General features: G+C 48.9%; 2 protein-coding genes across 2 annotated transcripts in view; both read right to left on the bottom strand.

Annotated features, from left to right (window-relative positions):
* The window catches only part of LOC101282253 (small integral membrane protein 10-like protein 2A), a 144232-nt gene that overhangs the window by 7075 nt on the left and 116838 nt on the right, over positions 1-20319 (bottom strand). The gene's annotated exons all lie outside the window — the stretch shown is intronic.
* Positions 7200-10380, bottom strand: LOC117199236 (small integral membrane protein 10-like protein 2A). Its single transcript, XM_049704992.1, has 2 exons — positions 9678-10380; positions 7200-8090 (listed from the first exon to the last, which is right to left on the bottom strand). Exon 1 carries the CDS (start codon positions 10232-10234, stop codon positions 10022-10024), a length of 213 nt encoding a protein of 70 aa, XP_049560949.1. The 5' UTR covers positions 10235-10380; the 3' UTR covers positions 7200-8090; positions 9678-10021.

The following is a 20319-nucleotide window of genomic DNA, read 5'->3' as shown; positions in this document are numbered from 1 at the left end:
ACAATAAAAGACCCAATTGATCATAAATTTAAGGATTTATGTTCCAATCTGTTCCACTGATCTACACACTTATCTTTCCACCAGTACCACACTGTCTTACTTACTGTGGCTTTATAAGTTTTGAAATAGGTATGGTAAGTCCTTCAACTGTTTTCCTTTTTCAAAATGTTTTGGCTGTTTAAGGTAATATAAATGTATATTCCACACACATTTTAAGATCTGCTTGTCAATTTCTACAGGAAAGTCAGCTGAGATTTTGATAGATATTGTGTTCAATCTACAGATAAATCTAGGGAAGGTTGACAAATTGACAATATTGAGTCTCCCAATCTACGAACTATCTCTATTTATTAAGAGCTTCTTTAAATTTTCTCAGCAATGTTTTGTAATTTGTAGTAACTTTTAGTATGCAGGTTTTGTACATATTTTATCAGATTTATCCCTAAGTGTTTTATTCTTTTTTAAAGGCTATTGTGAATCAAATTGTTTTCTTAATTTCGTTTTTGGAGTTTTGTTGCTAGTATATACAAATACAATTGATATTTTGATGCTGATATTGTGTCCCATGGCCTTGCTAAATTTGTCTGTGGGTCTACTAGCTGTTTTGTGTGTGTGCGTTTCTTGGGATTTTCTCCATATAGGATCACCTGTGAATAAATACAGTTTTATTTCTTCCTTTCCAATCAGGATGGCTTTATTTCAGTGAGGTAGGAGGCTTATTCCACTGGCTAGAACCTCCAGTACAATGTTGAATAGAAATGGCAAAAGTGAACACCCTTCATTGTTCCCAGTACTAGTGAAAATACTCATTCTTTCACCATTAAGTATTATGCACACTGAGGTTTTTGTAGACACTATTTGCTGGGATGAATGAGTTCCTATTATTCAAAATTTGTTAAAGGTTTTTAAAATGAGGGACTTCCCTGGTGGCACAGTGGTTACGACTCCATGCTCTCAATGCAGGGGGCCTGTGTTTGATCCCTGGCCAGGGAACTGGATCCCACATGCATGCTACAACTAAGAGTTCACATGCCACACCTAAGGAGACCGCCTGCCACAACTAAGGAGCCAGTGAGCCGCAACTAAGACCCAGTACAACCAAATAAATAAATAAATAAGTAAAACATCTTCCCAGCAATCAATAAAAAACGTTAAAAATTTATTTTAAAAAAAGTTTTTAAAATCATGAATGGGGGGACTTCCCTGGTGGTCCAGTGGGTAAGACTCTGCGCTCCCAATGCAGGGGGCCTGGGTTCGAGCCCTGGTTGGGGAACTAGATCCTGCATGACTGCTGCAACAAAGAAGTCTGCATGCCGCAATGAAGATCTCGCAGGCCGCAACTAAGACCCGGCGCAGCCTAAATAAATACATAAATATTTTTTAAAAAATCATGAATGGGTGTTGGATTTCATCAAATCCATTTTTTAAACCTATTTCAATGGTCATGTGTTACCCCTTTGTTCTATTAATATGGAGTATAACATTAATTAGTTTTCTGATGTTAAACCAACTTTGCGTTCCTGGGATAAATGCCACTTGGTCATGGTATGTATGTCTAAGGGGTTTAGACCAGGTCTTTGCTGGTCTCCCTACTTCCCATTCACAGAGGATGTGATCCATGAAGCAGAAAAAAGAGAATCATAGTGAGGAGGGTGCAGATCCCCCAGCTTCTTCTAGGGCTGTATCTCTGATCAAAAAGCCACACCTTCCATGCCAGTCTCCCATCCTCCCAAGGACCCCACAGAGGAGCCCCTCATCCCCCTGAAGCACACACAGGGCATAGACCCCAGCCCATTTCCCTATGGCCACCAAATTGGCACCCTCACCAATGATGGGAGGAGCCAGGATGTCCCCGCCCACCTCCTCTTAGCGGCCACAGGAGCCCACCCGCTGCACCCTCATTGGCCGGACGGCCACGGAGGTGGGCCTGCACATTGCGCACCCAGGGACTGGAGCATGGGGCCCATGTCACCTCCTAGGGTGGCAGCAGGGTTCCCTGGGGGCACCGAGGCTGAGAACCGACAGCAGGAGGCTCAGACCCTGAGAGGTCGCTGTGACCAGAGGGCATCTGTGAGGCAGCGGCTTCGACAGAAGCAGACCTCGTGCATCATCTCCTGTGGCGCGTTCCCAGGCTGCGGTGACCACGCTCAGGCCTCTGACCAGGGCGGTGCCCATCTTCCGGAGGAGGGGGACCCCGCAGAGGGGGCGTGCCCCAGGCAGCCAGGGCTCCCACCAGGCACCTCTCAGTCCCCTTGTCCCCCCACAGCACCCTCGCCAGAGGGGCTCCCTCACCCCTGGTCTGGGCGGCAGAGGCGGCTCCGTCTTGTGTGCATTGATCCCAAGTGGGCAAGACGTGGGCAGAGAAGGCCCACGGGGGCGCTTCCCGGCCCTGCATTTCCCCAGCTGCTCCTGCAGCAGATGCCTTTCCAGATTTCCCTTACGGTGCATCACCCTGAGCTAAGGGTGAATTTGATTTTTTTTCACAAACGCCTGTGTATTTGAAGCCAAGTGGAAGAACCATGGATCTGTCCCCGGTCGGAGGGCAGGGGCCACGTTGAACTTGCTCACCTTTGTGCCCTAAAAACCTGCCCCAGAGTCTGGCACTGAAGGGATGACTTGGGGGACACTTGAGAAAGCGTCATTTTGTTGGTGGGAATCCATTAAACTGAGAAAGTTTGCTGGGGAAGGTGGCGTCCGTGCTGATTGCATTAATTCTACTGTTTGTTGAGTACTTGTCTGTGCCCTGGCAGGAGAGGGAAGTGAGCACCCGACTTCACCCTGAACCACAGGCAGGCTGGCCTCAGCACCAGGACAACTCCATGTCCCTAGGTTCTAGGTTTTAAAAACAGAACTGCCATATGGTCCAGCAATTCCACTTCCGGGTATATATTTAAAGGAAATGAAAACAGGATATCAAAAAGATATCTGAACTCCCATGTTTATTGCAACATTATACACAATAGCCAAGATATGGAAACAATCTAAGTATCCATCAGTGGGGAGTTCGCTGGTGGCCTAGTGGTTAGCATACTGGGCTTTCACTACCATGGCCCGGGTTCAATCCCTGGTTGGGGAAGTGAGATCCCACAAGCCACGTGGTGTGGCCATTTAAAAATAAAAAAGGTTAATTATCCATCAGTGGATGAATGGATAAAGAAGATGTGAGATACACACACACACACACACACACACACAAAGGAATATTATTCAGTAGTGGAAAAAGAAGGAAGTCCTTCCAATTGTGACAACATGGATGGACCTTGAGGGCATTATGCTAAGTGAGACAAGAACAACAGAAAAAGACAAATACCATATGATGTTACATTATGTAGAATCCAAGAAAGCCAAACAGAGAGTAGAATGATGGTTAGCAGGGGCTGGGAGGCGGGAAAATCAGGGATCAGTTATTTAAGGATACACACTTGCAACAAGTAGATGAATAAGTTCTGGAGATCTAATGCACAGCACAGTGATTATAGTCAACAATATTGTATTATAAACTTCAAAGTTGCTAAGAGACTAGATCTTAATGATTCATACTACAAAAAAGAAATGATAATTATGTGATATGATGGAGGTGTGAGCTAACACTACTGGTGGTAATCAAACTGCAAAATATAAATGTATCAAACAAACACGTGTACAACTTAAAGGTAGACAATTTATATGTCAATTATATCTCAATAAAAAATTACTCCCCATAGTTTAAAACTACAAATGGCCAATGGACATATGAAAAATTTTAATCTTGATATGTATTGAAAGGCATGCAAAATAAAATATCAAAATAAACAATTTGGCTTATCCAATTCAGAGATTCAAAACCTGTCTTGAGACTTCGCTACAGGCAAAGGTGAGGAGCAGAAAGAAAGGAACCACGACTTTATCCCAGGACAACTGGAGAGTGGATTTAATTCTAGCCGTGAACTGGGGATGATGGGAAAGGAAGAGTTTGAGGGAAATGATGAGTTAAATGAAAGATTACACTGTTCTTGAGGAGAGAGAAATGCACCCAGCTTGAGGCAGGAAAGGCAGTAACAGATTTTGAAACGTGTTGTGACCCACAATTGCCACCCTTGTCTCACAACAGTCTCACTCCTGAGTGGCATGAGCACAGTAACGTGGCACCGCTGCTCTGGAGGGTGTCAAACCCCTGAGGCGTGCCTACCCTGCGGCCCACGTGCAGGAGTGTATGGTAAGAGATCGACCATGACTGCAGCACAGCATTTATCCACAAGGACACCTGTCACCGCGTCATCAGTAAAACCCAATAAAAACCACAAAAGCAAACCAAAGCCAACAACAACCTCAAACTCAACCCCCCAAACAACAACGAAGGAAAACAAGCAAGAGGCAGTGCGAAATACATGATGAGAGCTTCATACCAGAGATACTCTGTGGCTTTGGAAGCAGAAGCGTACTTCATCACACAGGAAGATGAGCAGGAAGTGTTTATGTCATAAAGTGAAAAAAGTCATATGTTCCTAATTTTACGTATATAAAGGACATGCACACAAAGTGAAAATTCATCCGAAACTGGGCAGTTTCCCTCGGGGTGGGATGGGCTGGGACTCTGTACGCCGTTTCTCTCTCTCGTGTTCTGACTGTATTGGGTTCTGACTGGCCCTCCTGGAACTGCCCTCTCAGCTGCTCTTTCGCCCTCCCCTGACTCAGTTGCTTGGATCCCAGTCAGTCTGCAGAGGTGGGAGGTTCGCAAGAAGACAGGTGGCCCCACCTCAGTGTGGCCCCAGCTGCTCCAATGGGGAGCTCCACGTTGCTAAGGCTCCCAGCTCCGCCCCCAAGCCCTGGGTTCCTTATCTGTCCCCTGGCCCCTACCCAGAAAGACCAGGGTCGCCTTCAGACTGTGTCCTTGCACCACCCCTCCAGCCTAATTCCCTGCCCCTGCAAGAGGCACTGGGGCCTCAGGAAAGCAGCTTCTGCTTGGGCTTCTAGTTCAGACTGGGCTCCGAGACTCAGTTTCTCCGAAAAATGGGGATAACCGTGGTGCTGGTTTGCAAACTGGTCCTGTACACAGAAGGCAAGGAGAGACCTAGAAAGAAGCAGACCACTCCACACTGGGAAGGGGGCACGGTTACTAAGCAAACGAACTTACAGATGAGGCTTGTCTTGAGGCCACAAGACAAGCAGATCTCCCCACCCACCTGGCAGAATCTTAAAAGTTTGTAGAGGTCTTAATGGAATTCAGTCACATATTCAGTCCAGATAGTCCCAGAGACGCCTTACTCTCTCAAGGCCGCGTCCTCAAAAGGGCTCTGGCTGTGGGAACAGTGGGCAGAACGTGCATCCCAAGGAGCGGGGAAGGGTGAGGAGCCTCCGGCGGCCTGAGGTCAGCTCGAGGTTCAACCTCAGTGACATCCTAGTGGTGACCTCCTCCAGAAGGTGGCCATGGGGATAATGAGGTTAAGGCATGGTGCCTGGAGCTCGGCAGGCTCTCATCACCTGCCAGTTCGTTTCCTTTCCTCATGGTGGCAGGGCTGCTCTGGCTGAGACCTGGGGCCATTTGTTGAAGAGACATCCTCACACTGAAGGCCCACAGCACCCTGAAGGCTCCTTTCTGAAAATGTACGAGTGCCCGTGGCTGGCCTGGGGCTCCGCTGTGGTCAGTGGAAGCTGGGCTCAGCGCGCAGGTCTCTGGTGTCCTAGGCGCCCCTCTTAACCAGAATGTGATGCGCCAGCCTGCCTGCCTCCCTCGCGGGGGAAGTCCTCCCTCATCACGGTCCCTTGGCCCCTGGGTGCTGGATCCTCTCTCCCATCTGGCTGTGCCAGGCTACCTGGTCCCTGAAGTGGGTGCAGAACCATCAGGGACTGAACAGGACCATCTGGACCAAGGGACGGGAAGCTCGGGGCTCTGGCCGGGACTGGAGTCTACCCCTCCCTCCTAGGGTGGCAGATGCTGGGAGAGGCCCTCTTGTCAAGTTGCACTGACCCCTGCGGAGCTCTTGGCGACAGGTGTCTTACCCCGGGCTGCGCTCCTCGTGTGACCACGCCCCGAGTCCTCAGGACACCCCTCTCCTGGGTCCTATGGGCCTGCATTCCTCCGAGGCGGGTGTTGCCCTCCCCTGCAGGCGCCCCTCCCCCAGCCCTCTGTCCTCGGCCCACCCTGCCCCCGCAGCAGCCTCAGAGCCCCGCCCCGGCTTCTCTGCCGGGACAGCTTGCGTCTAAGGTGGGAGTAAGGGAGGCAGGTTTCCAGTCCCAGAGGTTGACCTTCTCCAAAACTCAGGCACCACCTGGCCAGCTGGGAGGTGATGGAGACCCTGCCACCTGCGGCTGCGGAAGGGCCTTCGGGGACACAAAATGATCTGCAGACAGTCCATTCCACCTCGCCTACCGCAGCCCACCCTCGGGGTTCAGCTGAATTACGCGCCTTCTAACACCAGCCTCTAAGATGAAGAAAAGGCCTAGGCGTTAGTTGATTCAAATAAAGTTTGTGAATGGGACAAAGTGCCACCTCTTGGGCCAGGCCTGTGCTGCTGCCTTCCCCTCGCGGGAGCAGTGGTCCGGGTCAGCTCGGGTCTCGCCTCATCTTCTGACCCGGCACCAGCCCCGCCCTCAGCCCCGCCCCCTTAGAGCCCTCGGGGTGCTCCCCTCCCCCAGCTCCCGGCCACCAGAGCGGGGTGAGCTCGCCGCGCCTCTCTCCTCCGAGGCGGCAGAAACAGGAGGCCTCCAGGTTTTATTTGATTGAACTCAAAGGACTTTCTTCTTAACTGAGACAGACAAGATTTGACAACACCCGAAACAAGAACATTTCTCTGACCAGACGCTGTGCCCGGTGCAGAGTACATCACACACAGGAAAGTGGAAGTTGTCTTATTCAATTCGGTGTCTGATTTTGTAAAAGCTCCACTGCCTGAGAAACAGACGGCAAATAAATAAAGTGCTCTGCGAGCCCGTCAAGCAGCAAGGGCCCAGCGGGGGAGACGAGGAAGAGGCGGGGAAGCGGAAGCAGCTCAGGACTCGGGGCCAGAACCGTAAGAACAGCCGCGGCAGGAGCGCATGCTAAGGACGCGTCCCCGGCCCCTCCCACGGCCAGCCCCTCAGAGCGCAGACAGCCCCAGCCAGGGCCACCGCCGTGCCCCTCCCACGGTGGGTGGGAGGGGGTCTCTGAGCCCGGGCCCCTAGGCCTCCAGCGCGCATTCCCCCTGTTGGGAAGCAGCCCCAGGCAGCTCCGGCTGGGGCACCCTGCACAGCTCACTCTGCTCAACAGCTCCGTGCCCGCTGCAACGCACAGCCACTCGTGTGTGTGCACAAGCACTCACACACACGCTCACACCCGCACGTTCACTCACACGCGCTCACACCCGCACACCCGCACACACTCATACATGCGCACTCACACACGGGCACCCACGCGGTCAGCGAAGAGCCTCCCCTGTGCCATTCTCAGGCCCTCTCAGGCTGGCCCAGCAAGAGGCTGGAGCTGGGGATCGAGCCACCCGGAGGGTGAGAGCTGGGCTTGAAAGGGGCACGTCTGCGAATCAGCCCCAAGGAGGCCCCTCGTCCTCTGCTCTCCTCCCATGCAGCCCCGTGGCACAGTCTCTCAGAGGCTGTCCCCAGAGCTCCGGGGATGCAGTCCGCAGGCTGGCAGGCTCCCAGAAGTGGCCCTGGGTGGGCACAGTTGGGCTGGAGGAGGGCCACCAGGACCAGGGCTCCCGGGTGACTTGGCACAAGGAAGGAAGCCATCAGGCCCCGTCGGTGGGCATCTGTGGGGGGCACGTGGTGGCCGCGGTGCAGCCTCCGGCCCCGGGGTGAGGCAGGCAGAGATCCTCACCTGGGACCCGGGCTCCAGCTGGGCAGCTGAGGAGGGCACATGGTGTGAGGCTCGGCCGCTCTGTCCTGGGGGCAACCAGGCTGCTGGGGTGCTCAGCCCCAGGAACTCTGAGTGCATCGACCATGAGCAACCACCACCCGAGCAGACGTGGGAGCGGTGCGGGGTGAGGGCCAGGGTCTGTCCTGCCTCCCCTCTGCACCGCTCCTGGGGCGTCAGTCAGCAGCGCAGCCAAGGCCTCCAGGACCAATGCAGGCCCATCCAGAGGAGACTCTCCCGTGCGATGCTGGGCCCAGGGGCCAGCCTGGGGACAGAGACATGGGGTCAGGCGTGGGTCTCAGCCCCACCCCACCCACCACTGTCCCTTCCCCTCCTGGTGACACGGTCCCCAGGAGCCACCCACCCTCCCGTCCGCCACCCAAACTGAGAGGGTTGTGCCACTCAACACTGAGGACCCCTTGGTCCAGCCTTGGGTGGGATTTGCGGCAGGGTGGGGAGGTCCGGCTTGTGGGTGAGGACCTTGCTCCCCGGGGGTGCTGGGACTCATCTCTCCCGTGCCCATCTCAGCTCAGACTGTCCCCCGGTCTTCCCTGTGACTTCCCATACACTCCACTTTCCCTACCATGGGCCACTCTGTCTCTAGGTCCCCTGGGAGCCTCTGCTCCCTTCCCCCATCCCACGGTGCTAGGTCTTCCAGAAGAAGGTGGGAGAGTGCAGGCCCAGAGGCAGATTCGGCTCCACCACTTCTTATCTGTGTGATAAGGGCAAAGCGCTCCCCTCCCAGAGCCCCAGTAGGTGGGGAGGACAGAGCTCCCGCAGAGTGTCGCTAGGTCTGTCCTTCCTTCCCCACGCCAGAACCGGACCACTGGGCCACCCCACCCCTCGGGGTCTCTGCCTGGTCCCTTCCTGTCCTCGTGGGTCAGGCCCTTCTCTAGGCTGCTCCCCAGGCAGCTCTAGGGTCAGGGTCAGGGTTAGGGTTAGGCACTCTCTTGACAAGACCAGAGAAGGGGCAGGTCACTTCCTATAACACCAGTTCCTGAGACAAAGAAAGAGATGGGGACTTGAGAGCTGCCTCCCCACCCAGAGAGGTCCCTGTCTCGCCAAGTGTCACCTCCTCTACAAGCCCCTTCTCCATCTCCCCTCCACCCCAGCCTGAGAGCTGCCCTCCGCTCAAGGAGATCCCCACTTTCCCAAATCCTCTGGGACACGGGGGCTGCTGGAGGCCGTCCAGGGCTGTGGCACCGGGAGGGCACGGGGAGGAGCTGGAGGGAGCGTGGCTGAGATGGTGGGAGGGCCGGGGAGGAATGCACCTTTCCTGCTCTTCCGTGGCCGCAGATGCGGAGCTTTGGAGGATGCCCCAGGAGAGCGGAGAGGGGAGCAACAGGGCCAGCAGCAGCAGGCAGAGAGCAGTCCCCCGGCCGCAGAGACCAGGCAGGGGGCCGGTTTGCAAAGCGCTGAGAAACAGGCAGACCTGGGCTTTGGCCAAGAACACAGCCACCCTTCCAGGCTGCCCCCCAGCGTGTAGAGGACAAGGGTAGCAGCATCTTTTCTCCTCTAGGGCCTTCCCTGGGCCTCCCCTGGGCCTCCCCAAGCCCATTTCCCTCCACTCCCCGCGTGTTCAGGTGACACCACTGGGGCCGTGGCCGGGAGGTGATGGGCTGACCCTCCAAGATGCCGAGGCCGCCGCCTCTCACCCCCATCTTGGAAATATGACAAGGGACTCCGGAGGGCATGCGCCCGCCCTGCCTTGCCTGCTCGCGGCTCGGCAGCTTTCCGGGATGGCTTTCTCGGGCGCCTTCCACGTCTCCCCCAAACCACCGAGGGGCCTGGACATCTACATGTCATGGCAACCGCCTCCCTCCAGCCCGAAGTCCAACCTCTGGCCTCCTACCTCTTTGGTCAGGGCCAGTCATTCACGTTCCTGCTGCAGAATTTCTTCCTTCTGCTCCCCACTTCGCCCAAGGTGAGGCAACAGGTCGGCCGCACTCAAGTAATTTTCTCGAGTTCGATGGAAAGGGCCCGTTTCGCGAGTTTCTGTGCAGTTCGTCACCGGCCGCGACGTGGGTGACCAGAGCCGGGGCTTGGGGCTCGGTGGCCGTGACCTCCGCCGAGGTCTAGGGTCCGGGGGCCCGGGCCGCCCCTTCTCCTTCCCCCGCCGCCTCCCGGCGGCCCTGGGTCCCGCGGAGCTTCATGCCGGCGCCCCTGCCGTCGCGGCCGCGCGGTGGTTGCGGGCGCTCACTCGATCCGCACCTGCAGGCGGACGTTGAGCATCACCGAGGCCACGATGTAGAAGTAGGGGAAGTTCAGGCGCAGCCGCCAGGCCAGGTCGAAGAAGGTGATCAGCGTGCGCGTGAGCCCCTTGCAGAAGGCGCCGTACGAGCCGCGGGCCGCAGCCGAGCGAGACAGCCGCACCGCCAGGCCCGACATGGCAGCCGCCGCCGCCGCCATGGGTTCGGCCCGGCGCACACCCCGCCGACTGACCGCAGTGGGAGCGGGTGGGCAGGTGGACGTGAGGCCTGGAGGCGACAGCCCGCCCCGCCCGCTCCGCCGTCTCCCGAGGCAGCAGCAGCCACAGCCACAGACAGCTCCACCCCCTCGCCTGCTCCCTGAGTGGCGGCCGCCAGCTTAACCCCGCCCCTAGCGTGGCCGTGCCCCTTTCTGGGGCTACAGACTGGCCGCCGCGGACTCAGCCCCACCCAGGGGACACGCCCCGCCGGCAAGCCCCGCCTCCTCCCCGACTCCCAAGAACAGGGCCAGAGGGCCAGAGCGCGTTGTAAGGCGCTGCTGCCCTGGGATCCTTTTGCAGAATGCTCTAGAGCAGAGGAGTAGAGGCCGTGAGGGTCTGGACCGCTGGGCTGATTCTGCACAGAAGGCCCACCCTGAACCCTCTGCCCCGTTTACACCATCTCCTCTCCCTCCCTGTACTCAGAAAACCGGGCCAGCCAACCCACTGTACTTTTCTAAGAATTCACATGTTTATGGTAACTCTGCACTATGGAGTTTCACCAAACCCACACGCGCATTTTTTTCCTTTCGGGTATATTGGCTGGTCATGTGTATTTCTTTATTCGTGAATTGCTCCATTGCCTCGTTTTCCTTACCTTTCACTCCGTAGTGATTTCTAAGCACTCCTCTTAGTCTATCTTTGCCCTGGATACCGCACAATGTCCTCTCAGGTATTAATCTGCTCTCATTCATTGCCTTTTTCTTGCTGTTGGGCTTTAAAGCCTTTTTGTGGTTTCGTCTAATCTTTTTCTAAACCACATCCAATCCAAACTCCGTCACGTTTTCAAGACTATTGAAATGCGCATGCTTCATTATAGTAAGGACTTTTAAAAAGCTGTCTGCATGAAGCTGATTCACGAAGACCTCATCCCAATTTTCACAAGGAGGGCTGGCCTAAATTAATACCTTAATAGTCCCTCTCAAAATGCCTGTTCACCATCACACTGAATATCTCTGTAGCCTCTGTATAAGTGTTTAAGGAACCCAGCAGATTCATATACACTGAGCAAATGTCTACCTGCATGATCAAGGAAGAAAAGTAAGTTTGAGAGGCACTAGGTTATTGGATTGCATCATGATTTTATCAACAATATAACCATGCATGGATATGAATGCATAAAAAACACCAGAGCAGATATATATCAAATTACGGAACATTGTTTACTCTGGTTAAGGCAGTAGGAAGGAGGACATACTTTTTATTCTCCATGTATATGTATGTATATCCATATGTATATCTATAAGTATTACTTGTATAATGCAATAAAAATTATTTGAAAAAGAAGGGGCACAGGAATATAGACTTATGCTTTATAGAAACCCTTTTTCCCAGACTGGATCCAGCGTCATTCATTTGCAGAACCTGTTCCCTCCAGTCATTTCTGAAACCTCTCCTTGGCCTCATCTCATTTATTTTTAACATTTTATTTTGAAATAATTATAGACTCACAGGAAGTTGCACAAATAGAACAAAAAAGACATTGTGCCTTTCACCCAGCTTCCCCAATGGTGGCATTTTCTATAGACAGAGTATAATATCAAAACCAGGAAACTGACACTGGTATATTACTCTTGACTAGACTACAGGTCTAATTCAGTTTTCACCATTTTTCTAACCTGCATTAATTTGTGTGTGTGTGTGTGTGTGTGTGTGTGTGCATGTATAGCTCTAGCAATTTTATCCCATGTCAGGATTCATGTAACCACTACTACAATCAAGATACAAAAATATTCCATCACCACAAAAGAACTGCTTTGGGCTACCTCTTTGTACTTACTCAGCAACCCTGTAGATATTTTGTTAGAGTTACATCTATCTCATTTCCTTTAGAGTGGCTGTAAGTGGTACTGTGTGTTTAATTTTGGTTTCCACATGTTCATTGTTAGTATATAGAACTGCAATTGATTTTTTAATTAAAGCTTTTCTTTTGAGATAATTGTAGATTTACATACAATTGCAAGAAAAAATAGAGAGATCCCATGTACATTTTACCCAGTTTTCCACAGTGGTAGCATCTTTCAAAACTGCAGTACTGTACAATATCAAAATCAGGATATTGACACAAATCTATCTATCTTGTTCAGATTTCCCCAGTTTACTTTGTGTGTGTGTGTGTGTGTGTGTGTGTGTGTGTGTGTGTGTTTAGTTCTATGCAATTTTATCACGTGTGGATTCATGCATCCACCATCATACTCAAGATATAGAACAGTTTCATAACTGTCAGGATCCCTTGCGTTGCCCTTTTTCGGCCACACCCACTTCCTTCCTGCCCTTCCTCCTTAATGCCTGGCAATCACTACTCTGTTGTCTATTTCTATAATTTCGTCTTTTTGAGAATGTTATACAAATGGACTCATACAGTATGTAACCTTTGGGGATTGGCTTTGTCACTCAACATCATGCTTTGGAGAGTCATCCAATTTGCTGGGAATGTCGTGTCAACAGCTCACTGCTTTTATTGCTGAGTTAGTATTCCTTGGTATGGTTGTACCATAGTTTGTATACCACTTACCCAGGAAGCACACCAGAGTTTCCAGTTTTTGGCTATTAGGAATAACGCTGCTGTGAATATTTGTTCACGGGTTACTGTGTGAACAAAAATTTCTATTTATCTGGGATAAATGCCCAAGAGTGCAATTGCTGGGTTGTATGGTAAGTGCGTGTTTAGTTTCATAAGACTCAGCCAAACTTTTCCATCGTGGCTGTAACATTTTACATTCCCATCAGCAATTTATGAATAGATCCAGTTTCTCTTCATACTCATCAACATTTGGTATTATCACTATTTTTTATTCTTGACATTCTGATAGGTGTATAGTGATATCTCATTGTGGTTTTAATTTATATTTCTCTAATGGCTAATAATGGTGAAAATCATTTTATGTGCTTATTTCTATCTGTATGTCTTCTTTAGTGAAATGTCTTTTGTCATGTTCTAATTGAACCGTTTGTTTTTTGGGTTTTGTTTTTTTTAAATATAAATTTATTTATTTATGGCTGCGTTGGGTCTTTGTTGCTGCGCGCGGGCTTTCTCTAGTTGCGGTGAGCGGGGGCTACGCTTTGTTGCAGTGTGCGATGCGGTGCGCGGGCTTCTCATTGCAGTGGCTTCTCTTGCTGCGGAGCACGGGCGCTAGGTGCGTGGGCTTCAGTAGTTGTGGCTCGCGGGCTCTAGAGCGCAGGCTCAGTCGTTGTAGGCTCATGGGCTTAGCTGCTCTGCGGCATGTGGGAGCTTCCCAGACCAGGGCTCGAACCCGCGTCCCCTGCATTGGCAGGCGGATTCTTAACCACTGCACCACCAGGGAAACCCTGAATAATTGCCTTCTATCAGCATTCATCATCATGCTTGTGGTCAGACATATGCTGAAACTTAAACTTATTCCAGTAGTCATCTTCATGCATCTTTTTTTAAATTGAAGTATAGTTAATTTACAATGTTTTGTGTTAATTTCTACTGTATAGCAAAGTGATTCAGTTATAGATATATACATTCTTTTTCATATTCTTTTCCATTATGGTTTATCACAAGATATGGAATATAGTTCCCTGAGCTATACAGTAGGACCTTGTTGTTTTTATGCTTCTTAACTCACCTGAATGTTGCCCTTATTCCAACAGGCATCCTCTTGGTAGTTGTGTCACACTGAACCTTAACTTGTTCCATCAGTAATATTCTAGATTGTTGACACTCTTTAAATCTTACTCTTATTCCAGTGGCTGTGCTAATGTTTGTTGGTGTCACATTGAACTTTAACTTTTCCACGACTCATCTTGTTTGTGTTGGCTTGGTGAACCTTAACTTTCTTCCAGCAGTCAACTGAATGCTTGATCACACACCATAGCAAGACATGAGTCTACCAGCCATCTTCACGCATCTTGTCTCATACTGAATCTTGAGTTGGTTCCAGCAGTCATACCATGCTTGCCATCCCACACTCAACCTTAACCTCATTCAAGCAATCATGTTTCTGACAATGTTTGACACTTAACCTTAACCTTATATCAGTGGTCATCTTCACGTTGGTTGACTCATACTGAACAGTAACGGAATAGCAGTGGTCAGCTTCATGCTTGATGTTTTTCAATAAACCTTATCTGTATTCCAGTGGTCTTCCTCATAATTATAGTCTCACACTGAACTGACCTTTATTCCAGAGGCCATCTTCTTGCTTGTTGCCTCACACTGAAGCCTAATTATTTTTGTAATCCATCCACTTGCTTATTGTTGCACACTGAACCTTAACCTTATTCCAGCAGCCATCTTCATACACATCGTCACCCTTTCAATCCTAACCATATTTCCACAGTCATTTTCAGGTTGGTGGTCTCATCCTGAACCTTTATTGAAGCAGTCACCAACATGTTTGTCAGGTCACACTGAACCGCGTGTACCTTTATTCTAGCAGTCAGCAATAGGCCTGTTTTCTCCCATTGACTCTAAGTTTATTCCAGCACTCATCTTCTAGCTTTTTGTCCCACACTGAAGAATAACCTTCGTCCAGTGTTTATCTTTCTGATTGCATCTCACACTGGGCCTTAACCTTCTCCCAGGAGTCATCTTCACGCTCTTGTCTCACTCTTATCCTTAACAATAATCCATCATTTTCGTGGTGGTTGTGTCACACTGAACGTTATCCTATTGCTGCAGTGACCTTCTAGCTTGTCATCCTCTAAGCCTTTACCTAATTCCAGCGTCATGTTCAGGAATGCTGTGGCACACTGAGCTTTATACTTATTTCCCTGGTGATCTTCTTTCTCGTCGCACACCAAACTCACCTCATTCAGCAGTCAGCTGGATGCTTTTGGTCTCACACCGAAGAATAAATTCTGCCATTCATTGTTATGCTTCCTGCACTAAACTGAAACGTGATCTTATTTGAGCAGTCATCTAATTGCTTGCGTTGCCTAGTGAACCTTGACCTCATTCCAGCAGAATGAGGATTGAAGATTCCAATCCAATCTTCAGGATTGTTTTTTCACACTGAACCATAACCTTTTCCCAGTGAAAATTTCCTGTTTTTGTCTCACACTGAACAAATAGTTGTCTTTGCGCTTGTGGTTTCAGCCTGAATCTTAAACTTTATTCCAGCGGTCCCCTTTATGTGTGTTGTTTCATGCTGAACCATAGAAGATCTATATTCCTGTTACCAAATACTGAACCTTAACTTTATTCCAGGTGTCACTTATGCTTGTTGTCTCACTCTGAACCTTAATATAATTCATGTAAGTCATCTGAAAAGTAAATGTGACTGTATCTGTTTGGTGTTTAACATTTAAAATAAAATGATCTGTCCAATTGCTATAGTTTTAAAAAGTAGATCATTTTTCCATTCTCTTTTAGGAAAAAAGTGCAGCACAAAGTAACTCAGTAGAAAGTAGTGAAAACAGAATTACATTTAAAACATAATTTTGAAATCAAATGTGCTTATTTTAGGTTAGTATGTATGATATGTAATTGTTGGTAACAAAACCAACAAGAATGAAATACAGACATTTACATCTTATCATGTTTGCGTGCATCAGAAAGACAACATAAAACATGTTGAAAACTTTCATGAGGGGTAGATATAACATATAAATAGGAAAAACTGTCCCTTGTTTATTTTTACCCCCAGTTTTCTTCTATATTCAGTAATAATTTTTTTTTTTTACTTTTCAATAGTATATGACAGCTACCAGTGCAAATGTCTCACTTTAACATTCACTTTTAATTTTATATACACAGGTTAGGTATTAATGATGCCTAACCTAACACTGTATCTTACACACTGTATTGCGCTGGCTAGTCTGATATATGGTAGTTGGTACTGCCATGGTAGTCAGGCTAGGGGACATTCCTTGGTCCTCTGCATTTTATTCCTCAATCTTGGGAACACTAGGCACATCAGAGAAAAGTTCATTCAGTATTTTTCTATAAAGGGTCTTCGTGAAAGGATTCCTCTACGAGATTCAATCACACCTTCTGATTCTGCAGACTCATCTGTCTCTGCAATCGCTGCTGTCTGAACAGTTTGTATTCGTGGTGACTGAATAACCGATGGCTGTGGTGTCTCATTTATTATTCCCTGGGCATGTACCGTTTGGCCAGAAGGTGACAGCACTAGAGTGACAGCTGGGGAGGCTCTTCTGGTGCCTGACGCAGCTACAGAAACATGAGCTAAACCAGGGATTGAATTTTGACCAGTCTGAGTCTGCATATGAGCAGATTCACTCTGCCACAGAATCTGTTACACCTGTTACAGAATCTGTCACACAGAATCTGATCCATCCTGCTGGGATTCAACTGTTTCCATGGTCAGTTGTCTTCTATTTTTTTTTTCCTGCCACATTTGTTCATTATTAAGACATTTGCCATTTGCAATCAATGCTTTGCCCCCTCCCCGTTTCCTTCTTCATTTATCCTGCCGCGATGTGATTTCTGCAGTAGCCCTGGTCACTGATTACGGACGGGAGGGTGTGGAGATGAGGAACCCACTGCCCCTTGGGAGGTGCGCCACTGCCCAGCAACCCGGTGAAGGCGGCCCTGTGTCGGCCGCACTCAGCTCTGACGTGCAACCGCGCTTCCCCGCTGAGCCAGGACCCCGAGCAGTCATTTTTATGCTGTTGTCACACACGACATTAACATTATTCGAATCTTTGTCTTAATGTTTTTTGTCTCCTGACCAGTAACAGTTCCAGGTATTATCATCATTCTCATTGTCTCCCAATAAACCTTAAACTTACTCCACTGAACACCCTTATACTTATCTCATTTTTAACTTGAACTTATCCCAAGGCCAGCTTCATGCTGGCCTTACCCTTTTTCAGGATGGTCGACTTTGAATCCTAATGGGCATTTGTAGATGAAACTGAATGCCTGGCTCTCTCCCAGATCAGGTCTCCAGACTGGCTGCTAAACCCCTACTATTCCTCAGTGCCTAAGAGGGCACATACCCTCACAGGCAGGAAAAGGTTAGGTTACAAAGATGGCACAGGCAACTATACTCCAATTAAAGAAAATAACAAAGATGGCACAGGCTTGGGATCAGGACAACTACCAAACCCTGAACCAAACTACTGATGTAGTTTCAAATCAAAAGAAAGACACTCAAATCCTACAAGTCCACTTTAAAGCATGTATTGTTTGCTCCTTAGGGGAGCAACGTCATCACACTATAAGGTGCGGACAAGGGGAAACCTTGCAATTCATTTTGTAGAGTGGAATGCAGAGTGGTAAACAACACCCCTTAGAGGCAAAGCTGGTGCCCCTCCAAGAAGGTCAAACTGACAACTGTGTTCAGACGACCAACAGCCAATGGCTTTTAGCAGAGAAGAAAGGAGAGTGAGCCATTTTCTTGAGGGTAAATCAACTTCTCCATATTAAAGCTGTTAGGCAGCTAAATCTAGTAGCGACGTGCACCTTTACTATGACCAAATGACTTCTAATAAGAGGCTTCCTGGCATCACATAGAATTGAACTTTCAGTCCCACCTTTACCAATATGGGTGACCTCTCCCCTTGTATATGGGTCTTGGTACAGCTATATATATTAATCCAAGAGCTAGCTGATGCTCTTAATCTCAGTGGCCTTTAGAGAGGTGAATCGGAATGTAGTGGTGTGGGAAAGTTAAGATAATGCTCTCTAAGTGGAAAACCAGACTCCAAAGCTTGGAGATTCTTTTCTTTTTCTTTCTTTTCCTGGCCGCGCCCCGCAGCTTGCGGGATCTTAGTTCCTCAACCAGGGATCGAACCTGTGACCCCTGCAGTGGAAGCGCAGAGTCCTAACCACTGGATTGCCAGGGAATTCCGGAAGCTTGGAGATTCTATTGTTCAGAGTTCAGTGTGTGAAGAAGGAGGTCTGAATGGAACCCGAAGCTTGCTGAGCTGGACAGGGGAAGCAGCCTGGCTTGACTTAATCGCTCTCAGGCAAGGTGCTGCACACACAACACAGGGAGATTTCTTTAACTTCTATAGCTCTTCAGCAGCTGGAGTAGTTGAAGGATAAGCGTGAAGTTGCATGAAGAAGGGTGGTCCGGCTTCTCTATTTCATGCTTTTGACTTCTCTAGGGGCATCCAATCTGGGTCAGTGTATGTAGAAGTCAGAGCAGGGGCTTTGGTAAGACTGAGCCGAAAGGTATTGTGTTTTGAAAGGGAGTATGAAGAAGCAAGTGGTTTAAGGGATATCAAGTGTGGTGTGAAGTACAGAATATTATTCATCCTGCACAATCTTCCTGTAAGCAGCTCTTTCGCCCCTTTTCTGTTTGTCTATCTCTATTTCCCCTCAGACCTTAGTTATAAAAATGAGATCACTAGGTAACGTTTAACCTAACTCCTGACTTATGCTCTTCTGAATGTACACCATGCCTTCCCTAACGTGTTGAGTCATTTCCTGGATTCTAAGGAGTAAGAATGAAGAATTAAATAGTTGAAGAATGACTGACCCTCTACTCCTAATTTCCCCATTAGCAAATTTGCAGGTGAACCACGTGGACAAGATAGCATCCAAAGGAAGATCACGAGTCAGCAGATCTGCACGCAACAGAAAAATGACGAAGAATCTGACCCTCTACCTTAATGATTAACTGAGATTATTTCCCCTTTTTCCCTTTAAAAGCTTTCATGACTGAGCAGAGTCTTTGGGGTTGGTTTTGGGATTCCACCTTCTCCCTGGGTAGCCGGTTTCCTGATTAAAGCAACATTTCCTTTCCAACCAACTCTTGTCTCTTTAATATTGACTTTTCAAGTGGTGAACAGCCGAACCTGACTTCGGTAACATTCCCTTTAGCACTAAGCACTTCAAAATGCAGGCCACAGTGAAAGGTTAAGACAGCAGTAGGAGTATCCAGGAGAGGGAAGACCACGGACGGACTCATCATTGTTGTGTTGAAAGGAAACTCTGAGTGCAGCAGTAAGTGGTTGCATACAATCAACCCGGACTACTAACGTTTATTTCTAAAAAATATCTAGAGGAATTCTTCAGGGACTCAGGAGTTAATGAATGTAAACTGGTTCTCTAATATATGAATCAGGTTTCCAGGTAATCCTTGGAAATAAAATTTTGTTTTTGAAAATCAGTGTATCATGTTGGAGATTGTGATGGGCTTCACTCGCTCAGAGGAAAGATGATATTTTAATACCTTCTGATCCTTAAAAAATGTGAATCTAGGCCATGCTAGACCTCTGAGAAGTCCTGTTTGACAATGCAAGCTGAAAAAGACTAGATAGTGACTAACTTACACATCACTTTGGTGACGAGAGAACTTAACCCCCCACCCCCAATTCCAGTAGTTGAATTTCCAGAAATGGGGAACTAAGCTGATTATTAATGCTGAATAAAGACTAAGAGATGAGCTGTCTTCTCATCTGTTCCATATCTGTTACAGAGGACTCAAAAAGAAGCAGGAGCTGCCCAAGGCTTAAGTGTAAGCTTTGGTTCTTTTTAAGAATGTTCAGTTTATACACTGGGCTAGAAATGAGAGAGGGTTGCAGAAAGAAAGAGCATGCAGTTTCCTGGAAGTGCCTAAGACGGTTTCTTTTCAGAATGTTATGGTGATGCAGGTGCAAGAGGGCAAATCTTCATGTCTCTGTTCACCCACCTGATGGTGAGCCAGTTGGGCACTGATTCACCTGTATGTTCCCTAGACAACCTCGCCAGCACACTGGGAAACAATCCCTGCTGATTCAGCAGGGCCACTGTTGCAAAAACCTCAAAGTGCCCATCGCAGGTTCTCGCTGCTTTCAGGACAGACCACTGTGGAATCCCGAGGGAGAGCTTTCTCAGCCTGGCTGGGAAAGGGTAAGTCTCTCCGAGGTCTTTTAGCCTCCTGCTTTTAGGGCCAGCCTTGATAGCTGCACAGCTGTTAAGAATCGCCATATAACATCCATTAAATGGACCCAATAAAACTCTTACCAAGGGAATGGGGAGTACAAAATTGCAGGGGGGCCGAACGGGGAGCAAGGCAATCTCCTCTAAGTTACTGCCTCTTCACACACACCAAGGGCATTGCCAAAGGCATTAAAGTAATTTAGAGGTCCAAGACTGTATTCTAAA

This window comes from Orcinus orca, chromosome X (genome assembly GCF_937001465.1).
Source record: "Orcinus orca chromosome X, mOrcOrc1.1, whole genome shotgun sequence".
Classification (NCBI taxonomy): Eukaryota; Metazoa; Chordata; class Mammalia; order Artiodactyla; family Delphinidae; genus Orcinus; species Orcinus orca.
The sequence above is the reverse complement of the archived record's forward strand: the minus strand, read 5'-3'. Positions and strand labels throughout refer to the sequence as shown.